The sequence below is a fragment of the Phoenix dactylifera genome, unplaced genomic scaffold (assembly GCF_009389715.1).
Source record: "Phoenix dactylifera cultivar Barhee BC4 unplaced genomic scaffold, palm_55x_up_171113_PBpolish2nd_filt_p 002585F, whole genome shotgun sequence".
Classification (NCBI taxonomy): Eukaryota; Viridiplantae; Streptophyta; class Magnoliopsida; order Arecales; family Arecaceae; genus Phoenix; species Phoenix dactylifera.
The window spans coordinates 1,420-22,882 of record NW_024069758.1 but is presented as its reverse complement, the minus strand read 5'-3'; the positions used below and the strand labels follow the sequence as shown (position 1 = coordinate 22,882).

Sequence of the window (21,463 nt, the reverse complement as noted above, 5' to 3'; positions counted from 1 at the left end):
GCCTTTTATACAGGAGATATCATGACAGTGGAGTAGCTTGCAGCATCCCATGTGACATAAGATTTTCATGGTGGATAAGTAATAATGAAGTACTGAAATATGATATCTTCATTGTATCAGAGCTTTTGATTCTGCCGAAGTATAAAAAGTCTGCCACCTGATTATTACTCAATGCAATTTGGGGTAAGAGGAGTGTTTAGTTGATTATTTGTAATCAATTCATATTCCTTCATCTTCTTGGAACCTCAATGATTTTGAATTTTCAAAAACAAGTTTCTTTGGTTGATCGTTAGAAGTTTTAAGAGAATTGAGGCAATTTTCTAAATTTCGATTGTTGAGACGAGAAAGGTTTGTTAAGTTGAATGGAGGCTGACCTTTTTTTTTTTTTTTTTTTTGCAGACATGCCTTTAATTTGAAACAGATGATACGGGGTTTGAGAAAACTGTATTTTTCCTTTGCACTTGGATTTTAGACTTGCGCTTAAACCCCGAAGCTTGGAACTTTTGTTACCTTGGGTTCGCTGCTTCATGGTGAAGAGCTAAATGCGAGCAAGCTGATGGATTCCATAGGGTTGCCCGGGTGCTTGTCCTGCAGTTGTCACTTTGCCCACAACTGCTCCTTATGTCCAAGACACCGACAACCCATGATGGCCCCACCGTTGCTAAATTAACAAGCATCCTCGCAAGCTCCCGTAGCCGAGAGTTGATGGTTCCAAGGACAGCAATAGTATTGTGAGGATCCTATGTCACCTAATTAAGGATAGATCTTTAGTACGCTTGAGACATATCCTCAGAGAGAGAGAGAGAGGAGAGAGAGAGCTACTAGTTTAGTTCACTAATTCTGAAGTCCTCCAAGCTTGTTAGGTAAGTATAGTATTGGCTCATAACAAAGAATGCGAGTGCTGACGGCCAAAGTAGACACTATTGGAGTGATCGAGCAGCTAGCCATCAATTCATGTGACACCTTTGAGATATTCTGTAAAGCCTGAAAATTTTCATCTGCTCTCTTTCCTTCGAGACCTAAGGAAGGGTAAGGAGTTCCCCATCGCATTAAAGCTTGTTTTCTACTTTGGACTCCTCTTGCAGGAAAGCTGTTCGGGTGATCTGCCAAAATTTATCCACCCTCCATCACAAGATTGTATATATGTAATGTTTCTGTTCATAGCGGAACACTCATAATTCTTATTGAAAAAAGGAAGGAAAATATGCACAAGCGAAAGCGAACAATAACTAATTGCTTCAATTTCTCATGAACCAATTTGCAGAAATACAATTAGAGATTATAGTTTCCGGTGACCAAAAAGGTGGATAGGAACATGCCAAGGAAACAAGCGCATTGAAAGTGACTTTGCATTAAAGTAATAAATGCCACTTCTTTCCTCCGTCAACTAAAATTCACTGTCTGAAAGCCAGACGGCATCTACCTCCTTTTGAAAAAGACGGGCAGCCAAGGGGGGAATTACAAGGACTGAGAAAGCCATGGCCATGTGACGTACCCACTGGTCCTCCCACTTTTGGGTGGAAAAGAGATTTCATAAATGTAAAGGGGAGAGAGAGAAGGGCATGGACTCCAAACCAAAGAGTAGTAGACTACACAAAAGCTGGGATTAACTGTTAAAAGGTGGACATCCAAAGCGCTACCAACTACAAAAACCTCTTTGCTAGCCTCTTGCTTTTGGTACAAGTGAAACGATACGAGGACCAGGGAGCGTGAGAATTTAGGTAGGTACTTTTTTTTAAAAAAAATTTATGGATGAATCAGAGTGCTGGGGAGAAGAGCCCATCGCCCTTTGACTTGTGCGCACGGAGCGTGGGTAGTTGCAGCACGCGGGCCTGGTTTCAGGTCCCACGCCATATCCTCCATTCACAATGGCCAAATCCACGACCATATCTAATGTCCTGTATTTCATTCGTGTCACGGGTTGCTTGAAGTTCTATAACCGGAGCTGCATGCATACAGATTATTTAAATATCCGTAACCCAAGTTGCATGATAAATTGAATTGCTCATCACGCTGCAACACAATATTATCTGGTGGTACAAATCAAAATAACTACGAGACTAATTACAGCCACTTAAGTAAATTTTTTTAATTTTTTTTTCTTCTTCTCTCTCCTTCACTTCGGTCCTTTTTAAAACCTGTAGCTATGCAACCTATCCTCTCCTAGGCCAGGTGACTTCGATGCTGTATGTACGTTGAGTGCTCTAACTTTGTATCCACCCGCAACATGCTCGACAGAATGTTTATTAAAGATGTTTTTTTTTCTAAACTAATTTTAAAATACTAATGAACTTCCTTGTAAGCCAATTACTATAATTTAGGTCGCAGTGCAATTTCTACCAAAAGACCCTAAACACTCCTTGATGGGGAAAGCATGATAGTCAAAAGCAAAGCAGTTAATGATATTGGTGTTTCTACCAGCTGATCACTTAAAAAAAATTATATTTATCAGACCAACGGAACCGGGACAAATTAATGATACCTCTTTAGTTCGCCATCTCCATACTCCATTATCCCCGTACATATGCAGTTGTCTGTAGATACTGGCGGTACCAAAACCTGATATAAGATTTTGATCTGTGGTAAAACATATATTTCGGATAGGAGTACAAACACCCCCGACCCCAGCCAACCCCCCCCCCCCCCCCCCCCCCCCCCCCCCCCCCCCCCCCAAAAAAAAAAAAAGCATCATGCAACAGTATGCATCAAGAAAAATCATGAAGACATGGGATATGGTTGTTAGCGACAGGCAGTCAATGTCATGTCACGCCCGGTACTAATGCAGCTGGAACATTCATATTTCATGATGGTATTGAATAATAGATGGCAGATAGACTGATCACTGTTAAGATCTCTCGTGTCCCATTTGTAATAAATCTCCTTTCCAGTTTCATTTTCAGGAAGGCATGTTACAAATTTTACGAATTGTAACGTGCCATGCTGCTGCCATATATATATATATATATATATATATATATATATATATATATATATATATATATAATATATATATATATATATATATATATATATATTTGAGGCGGATGATTTTTACCGTCTTAATGCGCACATATAAAAAAAAAAAAAAAAAATCAAAAGACAATAAAAGCTTCCTTCTCTCCGACCCATAGAATGTCTCTAGCAAGGTTAGCTACATACGAAGCCACCCAATCAGCAGCTTCGTTGGCTTCTCTGCAAACATACATAGCCTGAAAGGCTACCTCGCCACAAATTATGGCCGAGTTATCCCCTGCAACGCCTGCCACATTTTTTCTCCGTTGGTCCCCCAAACTTTCTGTTCTTTACAAACTCCATCACTCAACCATCACCTCATGCAAGGGTTCAAACCTTGGACCTACAAACCTTTAACCTAAGTCAGATCCTAATCCATGCTAATTGTATCCCGCCACCTCTCCATTCTTAACCTAGCCTATTAGGATCTAGATGCATGCATCTCTACTTATATCCTCCTATTTTCATATTAAACTTACTAAATTCAGACCAAAATTGGCCAAACTCAAAATCGACCAAACCACTCTGGTACACATCCGCTTCATGCTTTCAAAAACTTCCAACTAGAAAAAAACATCTCTAACCTTTTCAGTTTGACCCAAAAGTATGGGTTACTTGATAAGGTTGTATAATTCTAGCTTTTAAGTATACTTGCTTTTGTATGATTCACTAATCCAAGCTAAAGTTTTCTTCTTTTTTTTTTTTTTTAATTCAAAGTATAAATTTAGAAACAGCATATGCTTTCTTAGAATAAATCCTAAGATCTTTCTAGAGTTTAGTGCGGAGAGTGCTTGATTTCCTCAGCCGAGTCCCCGTCGCCTGGGCAAAGTCTTCATTTTCTTCTACAACAGTATCCGGGTGTGCACATGCGAACGGAGGGCGATTCGTGCACGGTAGTTCGGCGGATCTCTGGGATAGATGCTTTGCTTGAAGTTAACCTGGCAAGGGGGCTCTGAGTCTCTGACGTAAACAATACACAATTGCGAAATTGTTAATCTGCCACACCATCCCAAAATGATTGAAGACCTGCCCTCAGACGTGTCTCAAACATAGGGAAGGGCTAGAGCTCTCAACCCCAGCCAAAAAAAGTCGCCAATCCTAAGCACGAATTGCCAGTCCTAATTACCATACACGAACAAGAAATCACAAGCCTCAAACCAAATTTTAGGGACTAGCAGATTTAGCCGAAGATTCCAAAAAGACCATTTTCTGCAGTTTTTGCAATCCTGTGGTCAATTAAAATATAGACAAAGGATCCCTTGGTGCGACAGATTACCAGCCATAATTGCTGTTCCAAGCTTCATTTCATGCATACCCTAAAAGCCCTAAAAGATGCTAGGACCATTTTGATCAGACCTTGTTCCTCTTGGGACATCATAAATAATATTAAGCAGCCATTTTATTATCACTTGTATCAGAAAATAGGGGAGATCCAGATGCTTAACTTATACAGGCTCGTTAAGCGTTAGCAAATTTTCAGGAAAAGAAAAACTTCAAGATAATGGAATTCTAGATCTTTTACCCGCAGAAATTGCTTTCCAAGGGAAGGCTACTTAAAATTCATCAGATAACAATACAACTATGTGTCTCTCAAGGACATAAATGGATTGAGCTAAAGTTTGGTGGGAGAGACCACCACGGGATTTAACTCCTGCAGTGCAAAAAGTACAGACTGGAGCAAGAAGGTCAATTTGAAACATGTATATAGCCATGGGAGGTTAATCCAAACAAGGATTTGCTTTCAACCATTGTTCAAGCACAAGGCAGTCCAAGAAACACCTATTCTGGTTTACCCTTGTGATGGTGCATAACAAACTCGTCTAAAATCTGACAATGCCAGTATTGAGGAGTTTATTTCACCAATTTTCTTTCTTTTCGTTCTGGGAAACGGAGGTCCAGTCCTTGGATTAATTGCCATGAAACATTAGTGCCATCTTTACCAGGCATTGAATCCCTGGCTCTTGGTTTTCATGGCCATCTTATTTTCAATACCAAGATCGTGCACGAGTGTATATAAAGCGGGGATTACTCTTAATCGAAACAGGCAGACCTTCGTTTCGAAACACACACCGTTCAAGGACTGAACCCTGTGGCAAAAGCAGAAAATAACAAAATATATAGTAGAAAATAACAAAATATATAGAGCAACCAAACTCAATGAATATCAACAGAAATTTGCCTGTGTCCGGACCAGTTTTCATTTTTGTAATTTCAGTTCTAAGCAAAACTACAGTCCAAAATACATAAAATTTAAGACTATTAACAACAAGGACAACTACATATGCCTATCTACACTGCTCTAGTTAGTCATAGTTATCTATAGGTTACCCTACTTCTTAACAAATTGCAACCAATGAATATTAAAGCAATAAAGAACAGCTTCATCAAATCGGAAAAAAAAAAAATCAAATGCTAATAATATTACTCCCACATAAACCTAGAAACCACATGTACAATGCCAGTTAACCACATATAAGAGCATTCTAGAAACCATTTGGAACAATCCACAATCCACTTGAAACATTACCAATCATATTAAACAATCATTGTATGATCTACTTTGGTCGGTTCATCAAACATTACAGGAAAAAGATTATATGATTTTGTGCATATCTAAGCTACTTAAACTATCCAGGTTTGTCATTTCAAGCTGCGCATGTGTATAGAGAGACTAATAGTGCTACAAATTAGGTGGCTTCATATGTTGACAATAACATAGGCGCTGTGCTGGGGAATACTTGACTCATCTGCGCCCTCTCAAATGCGAAGGGTTGTATCCATGCTAGGGCTGTGTAAGGTTGGCGTTTTACCCCAAAAAAGAAAAAAAAATCTAGGTTACGGTTTCTAGGGGCAGTATTTGGTTTCAAATTATGATTGAAATGAAGGGTTTAAAGCTTAGGTGGTTTCTATCAAATAATAGAGCCAATCTAATATAACCTTCTCAGAAGACAATAGGGATGATAATGTGTGCGTGTTTTTTTTTTTTTTTTTTTCGGGGGGGGGGGGGGGGGGGGGGGTGTTGTGGGTTGTTGCAAGATAAAAAGATGGTGGAGAAAACTGAGGCTGGAAGAGTCCATAAAATGGAAAAGGAAAAATGTGGAAACCACTATATCGAAAAAAGAAATAGCACTCCTGCAACAAGTCTTCAAATAGTCTAAAAAACAGTATAGCATTGAATGAGTCTTCAAATAGTCTTGGATAACCACTCAAACTTCTATAAATAATAATAAGCCACTAAAACAAGGAATAGGATACAGTAACTAAAATGTGGGCAGTGGTCACAAACCATTACAAAAATCATCATCAGCAGCAGCACCATCATCATCAAAGCCTTACATATCAAATATGAGATTTACTATAGAGCATAAGTCTAAAGTTTAAGAATGATAGAATATCATGAATTCACTAACAATAATGCATCAAGTTCGTCATTGTTAAAATGAGATGTATTAAAATATGCTCTTTCCCACTTATCACACACAAAAAAAGGTTTAGTTTGCCTTTTCCCGTCCAGTCTAGGAAAGAAGAAATTTGGCTCCCTTCAAGGGCAAAGAACCTCCAGTTAGTCCACTTCAAGCAGGAACCAGCCTCCATTGTCAATGGGAACCAACCTCCAATTGGCCCATTTCAGGAGGGGAATCAGACTCCTTTATATCTTCTAGAAGAAGAAGAAGAAGAAGACAGTTTTTCAAGCTCTAAGCTTCTTCACAGCCAACAACATCGACAAAGAACTCTAAATGGGAGGCTGGTTTCCTCTCTAAGTGGACCAATTGAAGGTTGATTCTCGTTACAAAGAACCGGATTTCCTCTTTTTCAGACTCCAAGGAAAAAGGCACACAACTTACATAGATAACCCTTGCAACTAAGCATTTCCATCACCTAATATTATGTATGATTGAACAACTACTACATGCCACCATCATTCCTGAAAAAAAACTACATGCCACCATCAAGTCACATGCATAGGAAGAACATCATGTCCTTCAACATTGCAAGTCCAGCTGAATGGATATCTAGAACACCAATTTGTAAATATTCATGAACACAGACTACTTCTTGAAGCTACATATGCTGGAAACAATCATATGCAATATAAACCCACAACTTTATTAAGGCATAATCTGCTATTTATGCCAAAGTATGAATAATGAACAGAACATCAATAGCAATGAAACAAGATGAATATCCACAGAAATTTGCACATGTTCAAACTTGCACTCGTTTTCATAACTTTTGTCCTGTGCAATTAAGCCACTTTCCTTCCAAAGAGCACAAACTTTTAAAATCATAAACATACATGAGTGTATATCTCGATCAATTTTTCGTTTTCCTTTTATGAAGAGCGCATTGTGTCTGAACTAAACCAATAATCAGCAAATCTACTCCAGAAACATAATAATGCTAAAAGAGATTGGCGAGAAGCACATGACTCACCACATTCTGAAGAATTGTTTATACATATATCTTAGTGCTCAGCACGGAATGCATGTTTTTGGTATATCATGTCAAAATCAGCAGGCAAAAAGATGCATGACATAATACAATAATACAATACACATCAGAAGATAGATTGACAAAATACAAAGATGAGCACACATGTTTGGATATGGCAAATACATGCTTGATAATTTTAAGCACATTAGATGCTACAAATCAGGATGTCATTGCTTTTTGACTCATTTCCGGTAAGTGCCACATAAAATATAAATCATATCAACAAAAACAACTTTCACTGTAATGTCAAAGGAACATTAATCTAAAAAGAAGGTTTTATAAAAATACGCATGCAACATAAGTTTGGGTGTAATATACCTGGCACATTATGGGTAACCTAGGTATAACATTAGATGCACTATGTCAATGAGCGGTATTGATTGTACTAGTTACATAATCCCCTTAGTTAAAAAGGCTTTTTTGTGATTGTGAAATATTTTCATGGTCCTATAACATAATACAATACACACTAATATATCCAGTCATGTGCCTCTCACAAATGGGTTCATATGAGACTCATCTAAAGGACCTTTCTTGAAGGAAGCATGGGCATGAAGTTTTGACCATCATGATTAAAGGGGGGATCTAGAAAGAAGACCTCCTTGCCACCAAATGAAACAACTCGAAAACAACAAATACAGGAAGTAGATACCAAAACTATAATGAACTAAACAGAGACATTGTAATTTGGGATTTCTAATATCAATAAATTCAATTAGGCAACAAGATGAAAAGGGGATTTTGTTGCTAGCAAAATGAATAGTGGGTAGGTATGAGTTTGCATGCCGATGTGACCTCAAGGGAGAAGGGCAATGGATGTAGGTATTTCTTCCAATAGAAACTGTCTGGTACTTGAGGTTTGGTTTGGGATAAGTCCACATAAATAAGCAAACACATAGCAACCAAGAAGAATGGCAAAAACATCAGTATAAACCCACAGAAACACGGAGTATCAAGAAAATGGCAGAAACATCAATATATACCCTTGATATTTTGAAATCCCCACTGAATTTGGGGTAGATTTGGTTGAGTGCCCAACTGAATGGGCACTGCATTACATAGTTTGCAGATGGCAGGCTAGTGATCATGTGGCCTATAAGGGTTGGGTGGCTACCCCTGGCTGTGTAGTCTACACTAGCCTACAGGCTAAACTACCAGAACAAATGGCAAAGAAGATTGTGCACTTCTAATTTTTCATTCTTTCCTCTAATGAGGGTAAGGGAATTCCTTTACATATCCATTTTTTCTACTTTGTTTTATGCTAAAGATGTAATAAATAGCTGCTAAGGTTCAAGATTTCAAGTGAGACAAAAACTTCGGCAGATAGGTGAGTAGATTACCCAATTAAATCAGTAACCTAGCAGGCTGAAATGGCAACCAATAAATGAAAATAAAAAGAGGTAATGTTTTATACAAAGTAATTTTAATTATTACATGACCTACCAAGCATCACCATTAGGTTGTCCCCTTCCTTTTCTTCAACAATCTGCCCAAAATTTGAACTCTTCTTCTTCCTTTCTTTGATTTTAAGATAAATTTAAAGCATATACATTGATGCTAGCCTAGAAGATCCATTAAATATTTTATTTCTCCTTTCCTTCAAATTCTTCAATTTCCTAGTTTCCTCTTTTAAGATCTTGTGAAAATTACATGATCTTTTCATCTAAGGAAAAAAAAAAAGATGGTGAGATAACAACTAAGAAATCAGCATCTCTTTTATTTTCTCCTTTATTATGATATGAAATGTACAAATAAGACTCCGCCAACATGTTTATAAAGGTTAACTAGAATCAACTTTTTGACTTCTAAACCAACATACTGCATTATAAAGTACAATTTCAATTAAATACCACATTTTTGATGTTACTAGACTAACCTCAAATAACCAACTTTATCTTTCATTGGGGATAGTGAATGATTAGATAACGAGATAAAATCGTTTAGGAACTTTTACAAGCTTTTAATCATTTTTTTCTTTTTAAATTAGAATAGGTCAAAGAAGCATTGCTGTGAATTTGTTCACAGATAACTTGACAAAGCTTGTTGTAGTAAGGGACTAGTACAGTCACATTAAGGAGTCATATTTATCAGCTAAGTGTTGGTTTAGTTTTTCGAATTATACAGGCAGAAAGAAATCATGTTTGATGCGATGGCATTGAAAATAAAATATCAAAAAATTAACAAGTCAAAAAAATATGAGAACCCACTCTCCAATAACATTAACAAAGTAGCTGAGGACATACATAATTAGTTAGTGGAATTAGTGCCCACTAACTAACCATCATCAAATAAGCACCAGTAACTGCCAACTGTTTTCGTTAACTCAACCAACTATATAAGATAAATGATTGAAAAAAAGTAATCAACAGCCTCTTTCTTCACTGGGGAAAAAAAAATTCTGCCACTGAAATTTAACTATCTAAATTGGATAGGATAATACCAAAACCTGAAAGAATAGGCCATGAAATACACAGCCAGTCACCAGTTGAACTCAGAAAAAATAGATATCTAGCTCCTTCAAAACCCCATCAATCAGTTTCATGTCTCAACTTAGTCCTCTTGATCTTCTTCACCACCTTGTCTTCCCATCTGTTTGTCATTCCATCCTTTCCCTTTTTCACTTTTGCATTCTCCTTGGTCACCTTCATCCACCTTCTTTGACGTAGTCATTCCATTATAACTTTCTTCTGCACCACCATCCTTGTGACCACGATCATCGTCCTCACGACCATCATTCTTGCTACTCTTAGCCTTCTCCTTTTTCATCTTATCATCTTTCTTTAACTTCTTCATTGCACCCACTTTCTCCACTTCATCATCTCCGGAGAGAATATCAACATCACCATCTTTACCAGCATCATAATTTCCATCTGTCACTGAGTCAACAGCACTACTACCTTTCCTGCCTTTCTTATCCTTTTCCTTCTTCACCTCTCCATCCTTCTTCAGCTCCTTCTTCTTTGCCACGGCCACCATTGACTCACCCTTTCCTTTTCTGTTGCCCTCTTCCTCCCTATGATTCTTATTATCATCTTCTCTCTTCCCCTTCTTCTTCTTCTGTTTTCCATCTCCCACCTGCACACCCTCCTTTGTCTTATTCTTCTCTGTCTTATCCTTATTCATCGTTTCCTCCATCCTTGCTTCCCCTCCCTCTTCTTCCAGGATGCCCTCGTCCTCGCTCTCGCCATTTAAAAATTCTTCATATCCAAGGTCAAGATCATCTGATGTGTCCATGTATGGCACTTCGTGGATCCTCCTTCCCTTCTTGGGCATCTCCTCCTTCATCTTTGGCTTCTCTTCTTCCTGAACAACCTCTCCTTCTCCGATGGGATCTTCAGCAGCATCTTTTCTCCATCTCATCCTTCTTCTGAGGCACGCGAGGCACAGGCACCTCGATCTTCAGGCCCAGCTCGGGTACCGCCTGGTAGATGGGAAGGGCGACGGAGTTGACCGCCTTGACATGGAGCGAGCGCACATTGGCCCACGTCTTGGGCACATGCGCCATGGCCCCTCGGTGGCAGCCATGACGTTGTCGACGATCTGGTCGCGGGACATGGAGAGGCGGCCGACCTTGAGGACGCTGCACGAGCCGGCGCGGAGGTGGAGGAGGGTGGCGTGGAGGCAGGCGCGGAAGCTGCTCGGGCCAGCCGGGGCGGTAGAGGTCGAGGGCGAGGGGGAGCTTCTTGTTCTTGAAGAAGTGCTTGCCGAGGAGGCGAGGGAGGAGGGGAAGGACGGCGCGGTCGGCGAAAAAAGAGGTCGTGGGAGTCGCAAAGGCGGCGGCGGGCCTCGAAGGGGCGGTAGTCGGCGGCGAGGGCGGAAAGCGGGATGGCGTCGGAGAGAGGGAGGGAGAGGCAGCGGGCGCGATCGAGGGCGGCGGCGGCGGTGGTGAGACAAGAGGAGGAACGACGTCGGCCGGAGCGATCGCGGTCGTCAAGAAAGAGGCAGGCGGAGGTGGAGGCGAGGTCGTGGAGGGGGTGAGGGAGGGGGATGCGGTAGGGGTTAATGCGGGACTTGGGAGGGATGCGCTTGAGGGTGAGGACGAGGTAGAGAAGGTCGTCGTCCGGGTCGAGGAGCTGGGCTTTCTGCTGCTGCTCCGTCCGCGACCGCATCCACTTGAGGAGGGCGTCCACCGCCTTCCCCACCGCCTCGCGACTGATCATCCGGTAAGAAGAAGAAAAAGATAATTCGGTTGTTGCAGCGCCCGCCATTGATTGGTTAATGAGAAAGAACAGGAGGACGGTGATGATAGAGGAGAATGATAGCAAGATGAGCGGGGAAGGAGGAGGAAGGAGGCTTTCTGCTGCCGCCTTGCTCGTCTCCGTCTAATGCTGCTCCAAAAAACCCTAAGCTTTGGGGTTGTGGACGGACGAAGGAATCTCGGTTCAGGCAGACCGGGCTCGTCCCAAGGATTGAACGAAAACTGGTTTGGGCTTAAGACGGTCAGGAGCCACTGGGTCCGGTCGGGGTCACGCTGCATACGAACTCGTAAGAAGAGGTTGTTCTCTTTGCTGCGCCGCACTCTTCTCACCGTTGATCACCAGAATATTGAGCCAAGTGTTTGCAAATAAATAAACGAGACGATACGCGTTGCTGAAAGAAAAAAAGGGGAACAACTGCACTCTTCTCTCCTGCTGTCTTCTTTACTGCCCTGAATTCGTGGAGGGGGTCCAAATTTTCAACATATCTCAGTTCCTGAGGCAAAGCTGAAAGAAGCCTAGACTAGCTTCAGTCACCGAGGGCCAATACCATTTTATCATAGGATGACTCAGCAATTGTGGTTGGCTAATGCCATCCTACCATAGGATGACTTAGTAATTGTGGTCAGTTGTATCTGGGAGCATCCTAGAGAGGTAGGATGCCACCATCCCCTACTTCGAAATATTTAGAATATGATTGTGAATGAATCATCTTTGGTGCAGACTAAATAGTTTCTTTTATGACGGATCACTCAGATAAAAAATTTTGGACCATTGAGCCGAAGCTGCCTCAAACACTCCAAGATCTTTTTTTTTTTTCTGATTTTCTTAGATGCATTCATACTAGAGTTACATAAATCATTGGTTGTATCAAAAAATATATATATATATATACATAAAAAAAAAGGAGCAGAAGGCTAGAACACCTGTCCTCTTCCGTAATCATATTGGAACTTTACCAAGAAAGCTGGCAATTAAACAGGGAAATGGAACAGCAAAAAGCAATGGGCACCGGTTGCCTTTGAACCAGTGCGATCCCTGTAATTGAGGTAAAAACAGCACATAAAGTTCAAATTTTCCCCCACCCATTTGGCCAGATGTACACCCTTCGAGATAAATTAATAACCATCTGTTTTTCTCCTGAAGCATGATTCTGAAGTACCAACGAATTTCTGCCATCCATTCAAGAAATACCACCCATACCACCTGGCCACATGCAAATAACCATCACCCTAAAACTATTCTGCTTTCCAATTTATGTCCGAAGCACGATACAAATTGCTCTGTTCCAAAACCATTATGGGGATTCATGGCCTCAAATACTGGTGCTGATAAAAAAAAAAGGGAAAATACTAGTCCGATGCATCAGCGTGGTAGGTGAAATACTAGAAGAATTTGCAGCTGTGCACTGCCAAATAAGCATAAATAAAGAAAAAGAATTGGACCTGCACTGAATTAGTCATTTAACTGAAACTTGAAATTAAACATATATAGAATTGGCCTGAATCATTCACTGGATATGTCAATATTATGATACAAAAGTATATGCAGATTGCTCCCGGACCAAATGGCTTTCATTCCCTAATTCTCCAAATTAACATGTCCTCATCGAATGCCATACAACCACTTTTAGTATCAAGGACAAGAGAATCCAGCGATCAACGCAAGAACGCATGATTGCTGCAGCTCAAATCACCTTCATACCTAAAAGTGAGGAAAAATTCTGTTAGGAGGAAAACAATTTAAAAAAGGGTACAATTCATATGATTCAGAAAACAAGCAGAAAGAAAAATGTTGGCCATGTTTTTTAATAGCAACATGTACTGAATTCCACAGGTCATAAAAATTTTTTGCAAGCTCGCTAAGACATCGAGCTGCAGCTCTTAGAAGTATCGTCAAAGAGTGAAAAGTTTAACTCGTTGCTATCACTCGATGCAACTTCTAGAAATCCAAGTATCCAAGTTCCATATTCATTCAACAATATCAATAGGACTAAAAACGGAGGAAAAGAAAACATTAAAAGCAGAACTATCATGACACAAATAGGAGCTACCATTTATAGTAACATGACTAAAACTAAAACTTGGAAAACAATGAGATGAGAAATCATGTCCAAATCCATCAAACTATCAAAGCAAGTTACATGGGACAGATACTTCATTCAAATGCCTAATATAATCAACAATAGGCCTACAATGAAAATGACAGGAGATTAATTACAATTTTAATAGCTTTATGACATATCTGGCACCTTTTTTTTTATTTTTGAGTTTGTTCAGCCGAAAAAAAAATAAAGTTACTACCACTGGAATCGTTCTTGTGAGTTGTATGTAGACAAATAAAATTCTGAACTGAACTTATTCATGTTTTCAAACTTTTAGTTCCCCTAAAGCATATTTTAAACTATGTTTATGAGAAAAGCCAATAGATCCAAAATGTCTAGCGAACTGCGCTACGAAAACTGAAACAATATATAACAACTAACCCATCTCTCTATAGGACAGATCTCAGGTTCACACCTCTTGGTGGTGAATAACCACCATTTTTCTCAAAAAGAACAAAAGTGACTTGGAGCTTGTTCAAGTTTTGTTATTTCCCCAATTTCTGGCTCTCCTTCTTCTGGCTCACATCTCTCTAGTGTCATCCTAGCCCATGGTGGGCTGTCAGTGCTTATCTTTGTTATGTGCTGCATTGCTGCCACATATACTTCTTATGGTGATTTTTTAAAAAATAAAGAAACCGATTTGGTATCCCAACAGGCAAATCTAATGCCCAGCCTCTTATCGTTGGGGGTCAAATGGGTTTTTTATTTTTCTACCTTCCCCCCTCTATTGTTGTTCAAATATTAAAATGCACTTGGAGTCCTGGCAAATTTCTTACACTTTAGGCAAATCCTCACCTACCAGTTTCTCATAGGGGATCTGACAATAAGGTATAATCAAATTCTGGGCTAAACTAAATTCATAGCTTATGCTATGTGAACACAGGGACTCATTGCTTTCACATTTCCTTCTGTAAGAAAATAAGAGGAAAAAGCATTACCATCTCTCAATCTGTATACAAGACATCCCTAAATTAAATATTTACCAACGTATCAATTATGTTTCAACACCATTCCAGGGATGATCAGTTCAACCCCTAGCTCCCTAACTAATTAGAAATTGATTCAATTCATATAACTGACAAGCACATATCACTCTTTGTTCCATACTAAAGAATGGTCACAAGCATGCGTACAAAAGGTACAATAGCCGGTAACGACTGACTGGAGAATTAAATGGCAGTCCACCAGCATGAATCACAAAATTTAAGATTGATTATCTAAATATATATTCCTAATCAGAACTTAAAACCTTGTTCAAGCACAAAATCATATGACTTTCACGGAAGCTTTTGATGCCTTCACTAATTGAACAAACTCTTAAAGAGCAACCAAAGGCCCCACTTTAATTATCATGAGATTCATGTGGGAAACATGCCTGGATTCAAATTTCGGAAGAATCCAACTCTCCAGCAGTCTTAAGAATCCATGATCCAAGAATCTAATACGGTATAGTGTTTGAGACATTTCCCACTTGCAAATATGTGTGGGCACAAATTTTCCAAGATGGATGAGCATATCCAGTGAACTAGCTAAGAGGAGTGTTGGCACTTGCTCCTCTTCTCAGCAAAGGCACAACACATGCTCGCAAGCATACAAAAGCTTTGCATTCACTGGAGGAATTTACTCTGACCCATTACAAACTTGAGCATATATTAGGGACTTCACAAGGCTTGTAGGCTTGTAGGTTGACATCCAATGATTTTTTTAGTTTGCCATTAGAATGACAATTTGATATTTAAGAACTCTATGAAATAGGCTGTTAACCAAGCAAATAATATGTTGCATTAGTTTGGTAATAAACAATGTAAACAAAGTGAAGAAAATTGGAAGTACAGGAAACATTAAGCTTAATTGCATAATGCAAACATCCAAATGTTGTTGTAAGTGCAATAAATAAATAATTTTTTTAAAAAATTGAACTAAAAGTTGAGTTATAAGGCTAAAAAGTTGAGTAGTTAAAGCTAAAGGACAAGATACATCTATTGTCTAGAAACTTTAAAAGGATTAAGAAAAAGTACATGATATATGTAAACATTACACAATTCTTATATTTACTAGAATTTAATTGTTTATCCTTGACAGAATTTTTAAATATTCTTGGTCCCCTTGACGAATGGGAGGCTTACCTTTTAACCTTTTCTTATAAACGAAGCCATTTTGTCCACTTCAGTCCTTACCTGTTTGCCTCCTCCCTCCCTCAATCTTGGCCTCCACCACGACACTCATGGTGGCTAAATCATAAGCCATGCATCGACTGGCTTGACAGGCCATTTCCTTCTCCAAAATCCCTCACTATTAATTTATTCCCAAATCCGTTCCTATTTTGATCCTCCCATCTACCATTTGAAGTATCTCCTTCCTAGTCCCACTATAGCCCCAGGCAACGCTGCTGGTAGCAGTTTGACCACCCTTCACCCTTAAATTATCATGGCGCATGCAAGTGGTGTCGTTGTCCAAATGCTAGAAGGCAACCACCATAAGGGCATACTAGCTTGCCTTGTCGGGCTACAAGATCCACCATTTCCCGATGGCCTGCTAGATTCACCATCTGTCACCTGTATTTACCATATCAACCCCTCTTTCATCCTGTTGGCCATCATCAACAAAGAGAGAGACGGTGACAAAATTGGCTATTTACATGATTTGAGCACCAAATGGTCTCCGCACCATCCAACAAAAGCTTGATGGTGATTGTACTAGTAAAGGAAGAGGACAAAAAGGAATTAGAGATCAACTTTTGAGATGGGGTTTTCATGTCCCGTATCTTTTATAGCATTTGATTGCGAGTTGACACAGTGGAGTCAAATTGCCCGAACTGCCCCCAAGTGAACATGTTGAATAATTTTTAGGCAAATCCAGCCCCCAATTGTTGACCCATGATGCCAACAGGTAACGGGTCAAATAGGTTAACTTGCTTGGGCTAAATGGAGTTCAGAAAACTGCTTAATATCTCATCGATCTCTGATGCTTTCTTGTATGGTCTTCATGTCTTTATATTTCATTATTTACCATCTAATCCTTTTTCTAGAAGAATACACTGCAGATTTCTGCACTCGCTGTCTTCTTGAACTTTTCATTTACTTTTGAAAGAAAACTTCTGCTACAATGCATATACATTTCTGATTCATGGTATTTCTACATACCTTTATAAGTTACTATTACACATACCACCTAACCTTATACCATTATTATTTCCTTGTGTTGCCAATCAAGCCGTCACCAAGCACTGGAGCTTCTATTTATTTCGGAAAGTAAATGTCTCTACAGCTTATAGTGATAGATGTTAATTAGTTTGCAAAAATAGTTAGTTTTTTGTGCATGTATGTGTTCTATCATGTTTTACAAATATGAAGGAGGTAACTGCGGGCCATCCGCTTTGGTGCTTGAGGTGAGAAGATTGGCTGCAAGGAGCTCATCGACACCCTCAAATTCAAAGGAAGGTAAAGAGATAAGGGTAAAAAGATAAGTACCTAAAAGTAAGCATCACATAGTCAAAGGACACGATTTATAGCTATTCAAGCCAGAAACAGAGAAAACAAAGACACAGATAGTATCAGTAAACATTTTTTCTTAAAATACAAAAAAAAAAACCTTGCGAGGTAGTGATAATAACTAAGTTGACGCGTTTGTTCCACAAAAAATGGAGTTTCCCAGTGGCATATAGTGAGTTTCCCCCTCCTTACTGCTAGTGTCTGACATGGCGTACTTACTTTTCCTTCCACCACTTTTTGTTTTTTTCTTCTCAATAATTTTAAAAAAAAACCCCTTAGTGTCGTGTGTAGTCTCCAGCAACAGCAAGTTCCTTCTCTGTTATTAGTATATTAATTGCCGTTGCCAATGCAGGCACTAATGCCATCCAACAAACTAACAAAATGATCTTTTCTTTAAAGAACTACCCAAACGATAAATCCTAGTGATTCGTAAGAAATCAAACCCATTATCGACCATTCTCTGCAACCAGCCACCGCCTGAAAAGTGCATGCAAAAAGAAGAAAAGAAGACAGTAGAGGAAAGAGAAGTTGTCATAACGGACCCTTCTTCTTCTCCGCGCACGACGACCTCCTATGGATGAAGAGGTAGATGAGGAGGAGGAGGAGGAGGAGGAGAAGGGGCCCATTGCCATGGGAGCCGGAAACGCCTCCGTGGGTCCGAATCGCGCCGACAAGGTTTAGCCTGGTTGGGGGATGGGAAGCAGAATGACTAAAAAAAAAAACACAGAAACCCCTTCCCTCATTCAAAAACCCTAAACAGAAAAATTGAAGAAAAAGCACTATTATAGCCACTACCTCTCTCTGCTTTGGCTGGCTTGCTTGCTTGCTTTTTAGGCGGAGAGCAAGAGAAAGAAAAGACGGAGGTCAGAGAGAGACAGTGTCACTGTCAGCTGTTTTTTGCCCTGCTGAGCCTGGTCTGCTCTATTCCTTTTCCTTGTTTTTTTTCCTCCACGTCCTAGTTTTTTATTATTATTTGCGTGCTTTCAAGAAAAAGGAAGAGGGAGGCCACGAATCCCAGACATAAACGGGATTTTCCCGCATCTAAGCAATGAGAGCGAGGAAGAAAAAGAAAACCCGCCATTGGCAGAGCGCTGGTAATTAATTCTTCTTCTTAGATTAGCTCCTCCTCCAGCTGCGCCCCTTGCGCGTACTGTCGACGCGGAGGCTCTTGCGGACTTCCGTCGAGCAGGATTTGCGCGGCCGCGGCGCCGTTGGTACGACTCCGCCGCTCGGCCTGGCCTCGCCTGCTCCTTTCTCGAGGGCGATTGCTACCTGATGGAATGGACCAAAGCTAGGTTAGGTTGGGTTTTTGATTCGGCTTGGTTGCCCTCTTCTTGTAGGCCAGTCCATTAATTTTAGATCCGTCCGTTTTACCGTATTTTTTTTTCCTTTTTTTCCTTTTAATGAAAGTATCATGCCAATAAGCCAAAACCCTTTTTTTTTTCGTTATTGGGCAATAAATTATGCAGCCAAATATTTTTTATGAAGTCATACTTTTTTTTTTTTTTTTTTTTTTTGCCTTGAAAAAAAGGGGGAAGGGGGGAGGAAGGGACAAGCCCACCCCCGCGTAGCAACCCCAACCACTGGGCCCCCACCCCGCCAGGAGAATGTTCGATGCGGGTAGACCGAGTCGTGTGTTGGGCACCCCGACCTATTTTACTCATACCCTCCCCACCCGTGGGCCGGCTCAGTTACCCGACCCGACCCTCCGTGTGAGTACGTCACACCTGGCACCACCCAGGCTACCAGCCGACCAGTAGCGCTTCCAGACCCCGTGTCCAGGCATGGGGCATCCGGTCCCCAAATTTAATCGACGCCCGCGCGTTTCGAACCTGGAACCACTTGGTTGGAAGCAAACGCTCCGTTCCAACTGGGCTACCACCTTGGTGGTATGAAGTCATACTTTTAAAACATCATCCCGAGGAGTTAGAAATTTTTTTTTATAACCATAACTATAACTCTATATATATATATATAAACTGAGATTAAAACAAATATATTTGAACTAGCTAGTGCATTTTTGAGTTTTAGGCAGCATTCTGATGAACACGCCACCATCAGACATATATCATCTGCATTGTCCTCGGCATTGCACCATATCGATTGCATTCAAGAAGGCATCCATGTTTTAGACAAATGATTACTCTCATCATATCAAAGTGCTTCATGGAAAAAAAAAAATCAAGGTTTTTTAAACCTGACAAACAAGAATTACTGCTTATTTTGTATATTAAAGCTTGCCAACATCACTTAAACGAATTATGATCTCAGATAGAGCCTGGAATCCACCTTATTATGTTTGTAATTTATGTATCTTAGTTTAATTATGAATTGCCATAGAAAAAGAATGAGTTCTTTGATTACTTGGTTTAAAAATGTTGTCATTGTAGTGCTCTTTTTATCTTTTTTTTTTTTTTCTTACGATGGATAATTCATACGACGCGTGCATGAATATATCCAATAGAAAAAAAAAAACGGGAATATCACGAAGCTCCCGAGGCAGCTTCCCATCTCTGTCCCACACGGTATTGCTGGCGTGGTTAGCGCACGTAGGTGGCCATTTAGTCCCAGCTCATTGGCTTCTCTAAATACATGCCAATTGATATATAATAATCTCTTAAATCCGTACAAAGAAAAGAAAAGTTTTATGATCCAACTTTGTAGGCATTAAAATCAAATGCGTTGTCTAATTTTAATTTGTCCACTACATTTGCAATGAACACCAGCAAAACACTTCTAAGACCTTGACATATACGACTGCCAGAACTTACAGCCATGTGTTTATTGTTATACTCTGACTTCAGCTTTTGACGAAGTGTGGCCATATCTAATAATCCATTAAGCTGTTTTCTAGATGACAACGTTCCATAACGACTACTTTAACATCTCAATTGTCTCCATGACCAGTGGAATTGTTTGTAGAATAAACTACGTAATTTATTTTTTTATTTATTCAAAATCAAAAGACCTGGAAATACTACCGTTCGAAATGGCTTTCAATGCAACCTCTAGGACTTAAGGTGCTTCCATGGGGCACCTGCCAGACTCAAGTAAAATATGAAATGAAGTTGGCAAATGCTGGTGACTTCATGGTATTTTTTACTCAAGAGCTTATAAATAGTTCAAGTTAACCGGGGATCTGAAAATAATTTTTCGCATTCATGTTTGAAGTGCATCATCTCAGCTCAAGGTATATAAATATTTCTTAGCATAACTTATTCAAGGCTTGATTGGTTTAGTGTTAGTGGGTTGAGCAGGAGCTTACTTTCCTGGAGTGGCTTAAGCTGCTCTTGTTCAAAGCCACTTTAAACCATTTCTCTAAGTTAGACTATCGCAGGAACTCCATTTTGTTCCACCTGGAGCCAACCAAGCACTCAAAATGGACTCCCCTAACCTGAACCAAGTCTGGATATATACCTATCTACAAAGAACCTAACATGCATACAAAATGAAGTTCATATAACTAGCTGATTTCAATAATAGAACTCTAAGTTCCATATTTATCAACTTTAAATGGCGCTTTCACCCTAAACCCTAAAACCTTAAATTATAAATAACTAAAAGTATCAACCAGGGTTTAGGAATATTTTTTCCCCACAATATATTTTACATTATGAAGTGAATTTGATAAAAACTTGCTTTAATAAAAGCTAGTTATTTGAAGATTTCCAATTCATCCATAAGACTAAGGGTGCAAATGGGTCGGGTCGACCCGTGACCCGACCCGACTTGATCCGTTGTAGACCCGACCCGACCCAAATTTTAGGATCCGCGGGTCCTGGGTCGGATCCTAAATTAGACCCGAAACATTTTCTGTGTCGGATTAGGGTTTACTGGAACGGATCCGATCCCGATCTGAATGGACCCGAAGATAGAGAGAGAGAAAGGAAGAAAATGATTCGAGTCCATTCGGGTACATAACGTGTGCATATCCGAGTACTCTCAGATGGGTACATCGAGCCATGTCGCATGAAATCTATGTATATGCTTTTTTTAATTATTTTAATGATTAACTCGTAATTGGAATCTTTGGGACCCATGCTTTGGACAGGCATGGGCAGGCAAAACTGTGCTCCTTAAAAAATTTGAAAGTGAATCCTAGGTTCTTTGGTGTTAAGCATGCTGATTTTTTTTTTAAAAAAAAAACATGGCTGAACCTGATCGGG

At 39.9% G+C, this 21,463-nt stretch overlaps 2 protein-coding genes across 2 annotated transcripts; both read right to left on the bottom strand.

Annotated features, from left to right (window-relative positions):
* Positions 1–10,056: 10,056 nt before the first annotated feature.
* Positions 10,057–10,791, bottom strand: LOC120109714 (uncharacterized protein DDB_G0290685-like). The gene has a single exon (XM_039123424.1). It carries the CDS (start codon positions 10,789–10,791, stop codon positions 10,057–10,059), a length of 735 nt encoding a protein of 244 aa, XP_038979352.1.
* Positions 10,792–10,840: 49 nt separating this feature from the next.
* On the bottom strand, positions 10,841–11,919 carry LOC120109713 (ribosomal L1 domain-containing protein 1-like). Its single transcript, XM_039123422.1, is given in 4 exon segments — positions 10,841–11,022; positions 11,025–11,137; positions 11,139–11,257; positions 11,259–11,919. Coding segments are annotated over 4 exon segments (870 nt in total). The 5' UTR covers positions 11,715–11,919.
* Between the last annotated feature and the right edge of the window lie 9,544 nt (positions 11,920–21,463).

Coding starts and splice junctions, on each gene's coding strand:
- LOC120109714 (XM_039123424.1), bottom strand. CDS start 10,791: ATGAAGGAGGAGATGCCCAAGAAGGGAAGGAGGATCCACGAAGTGCCA.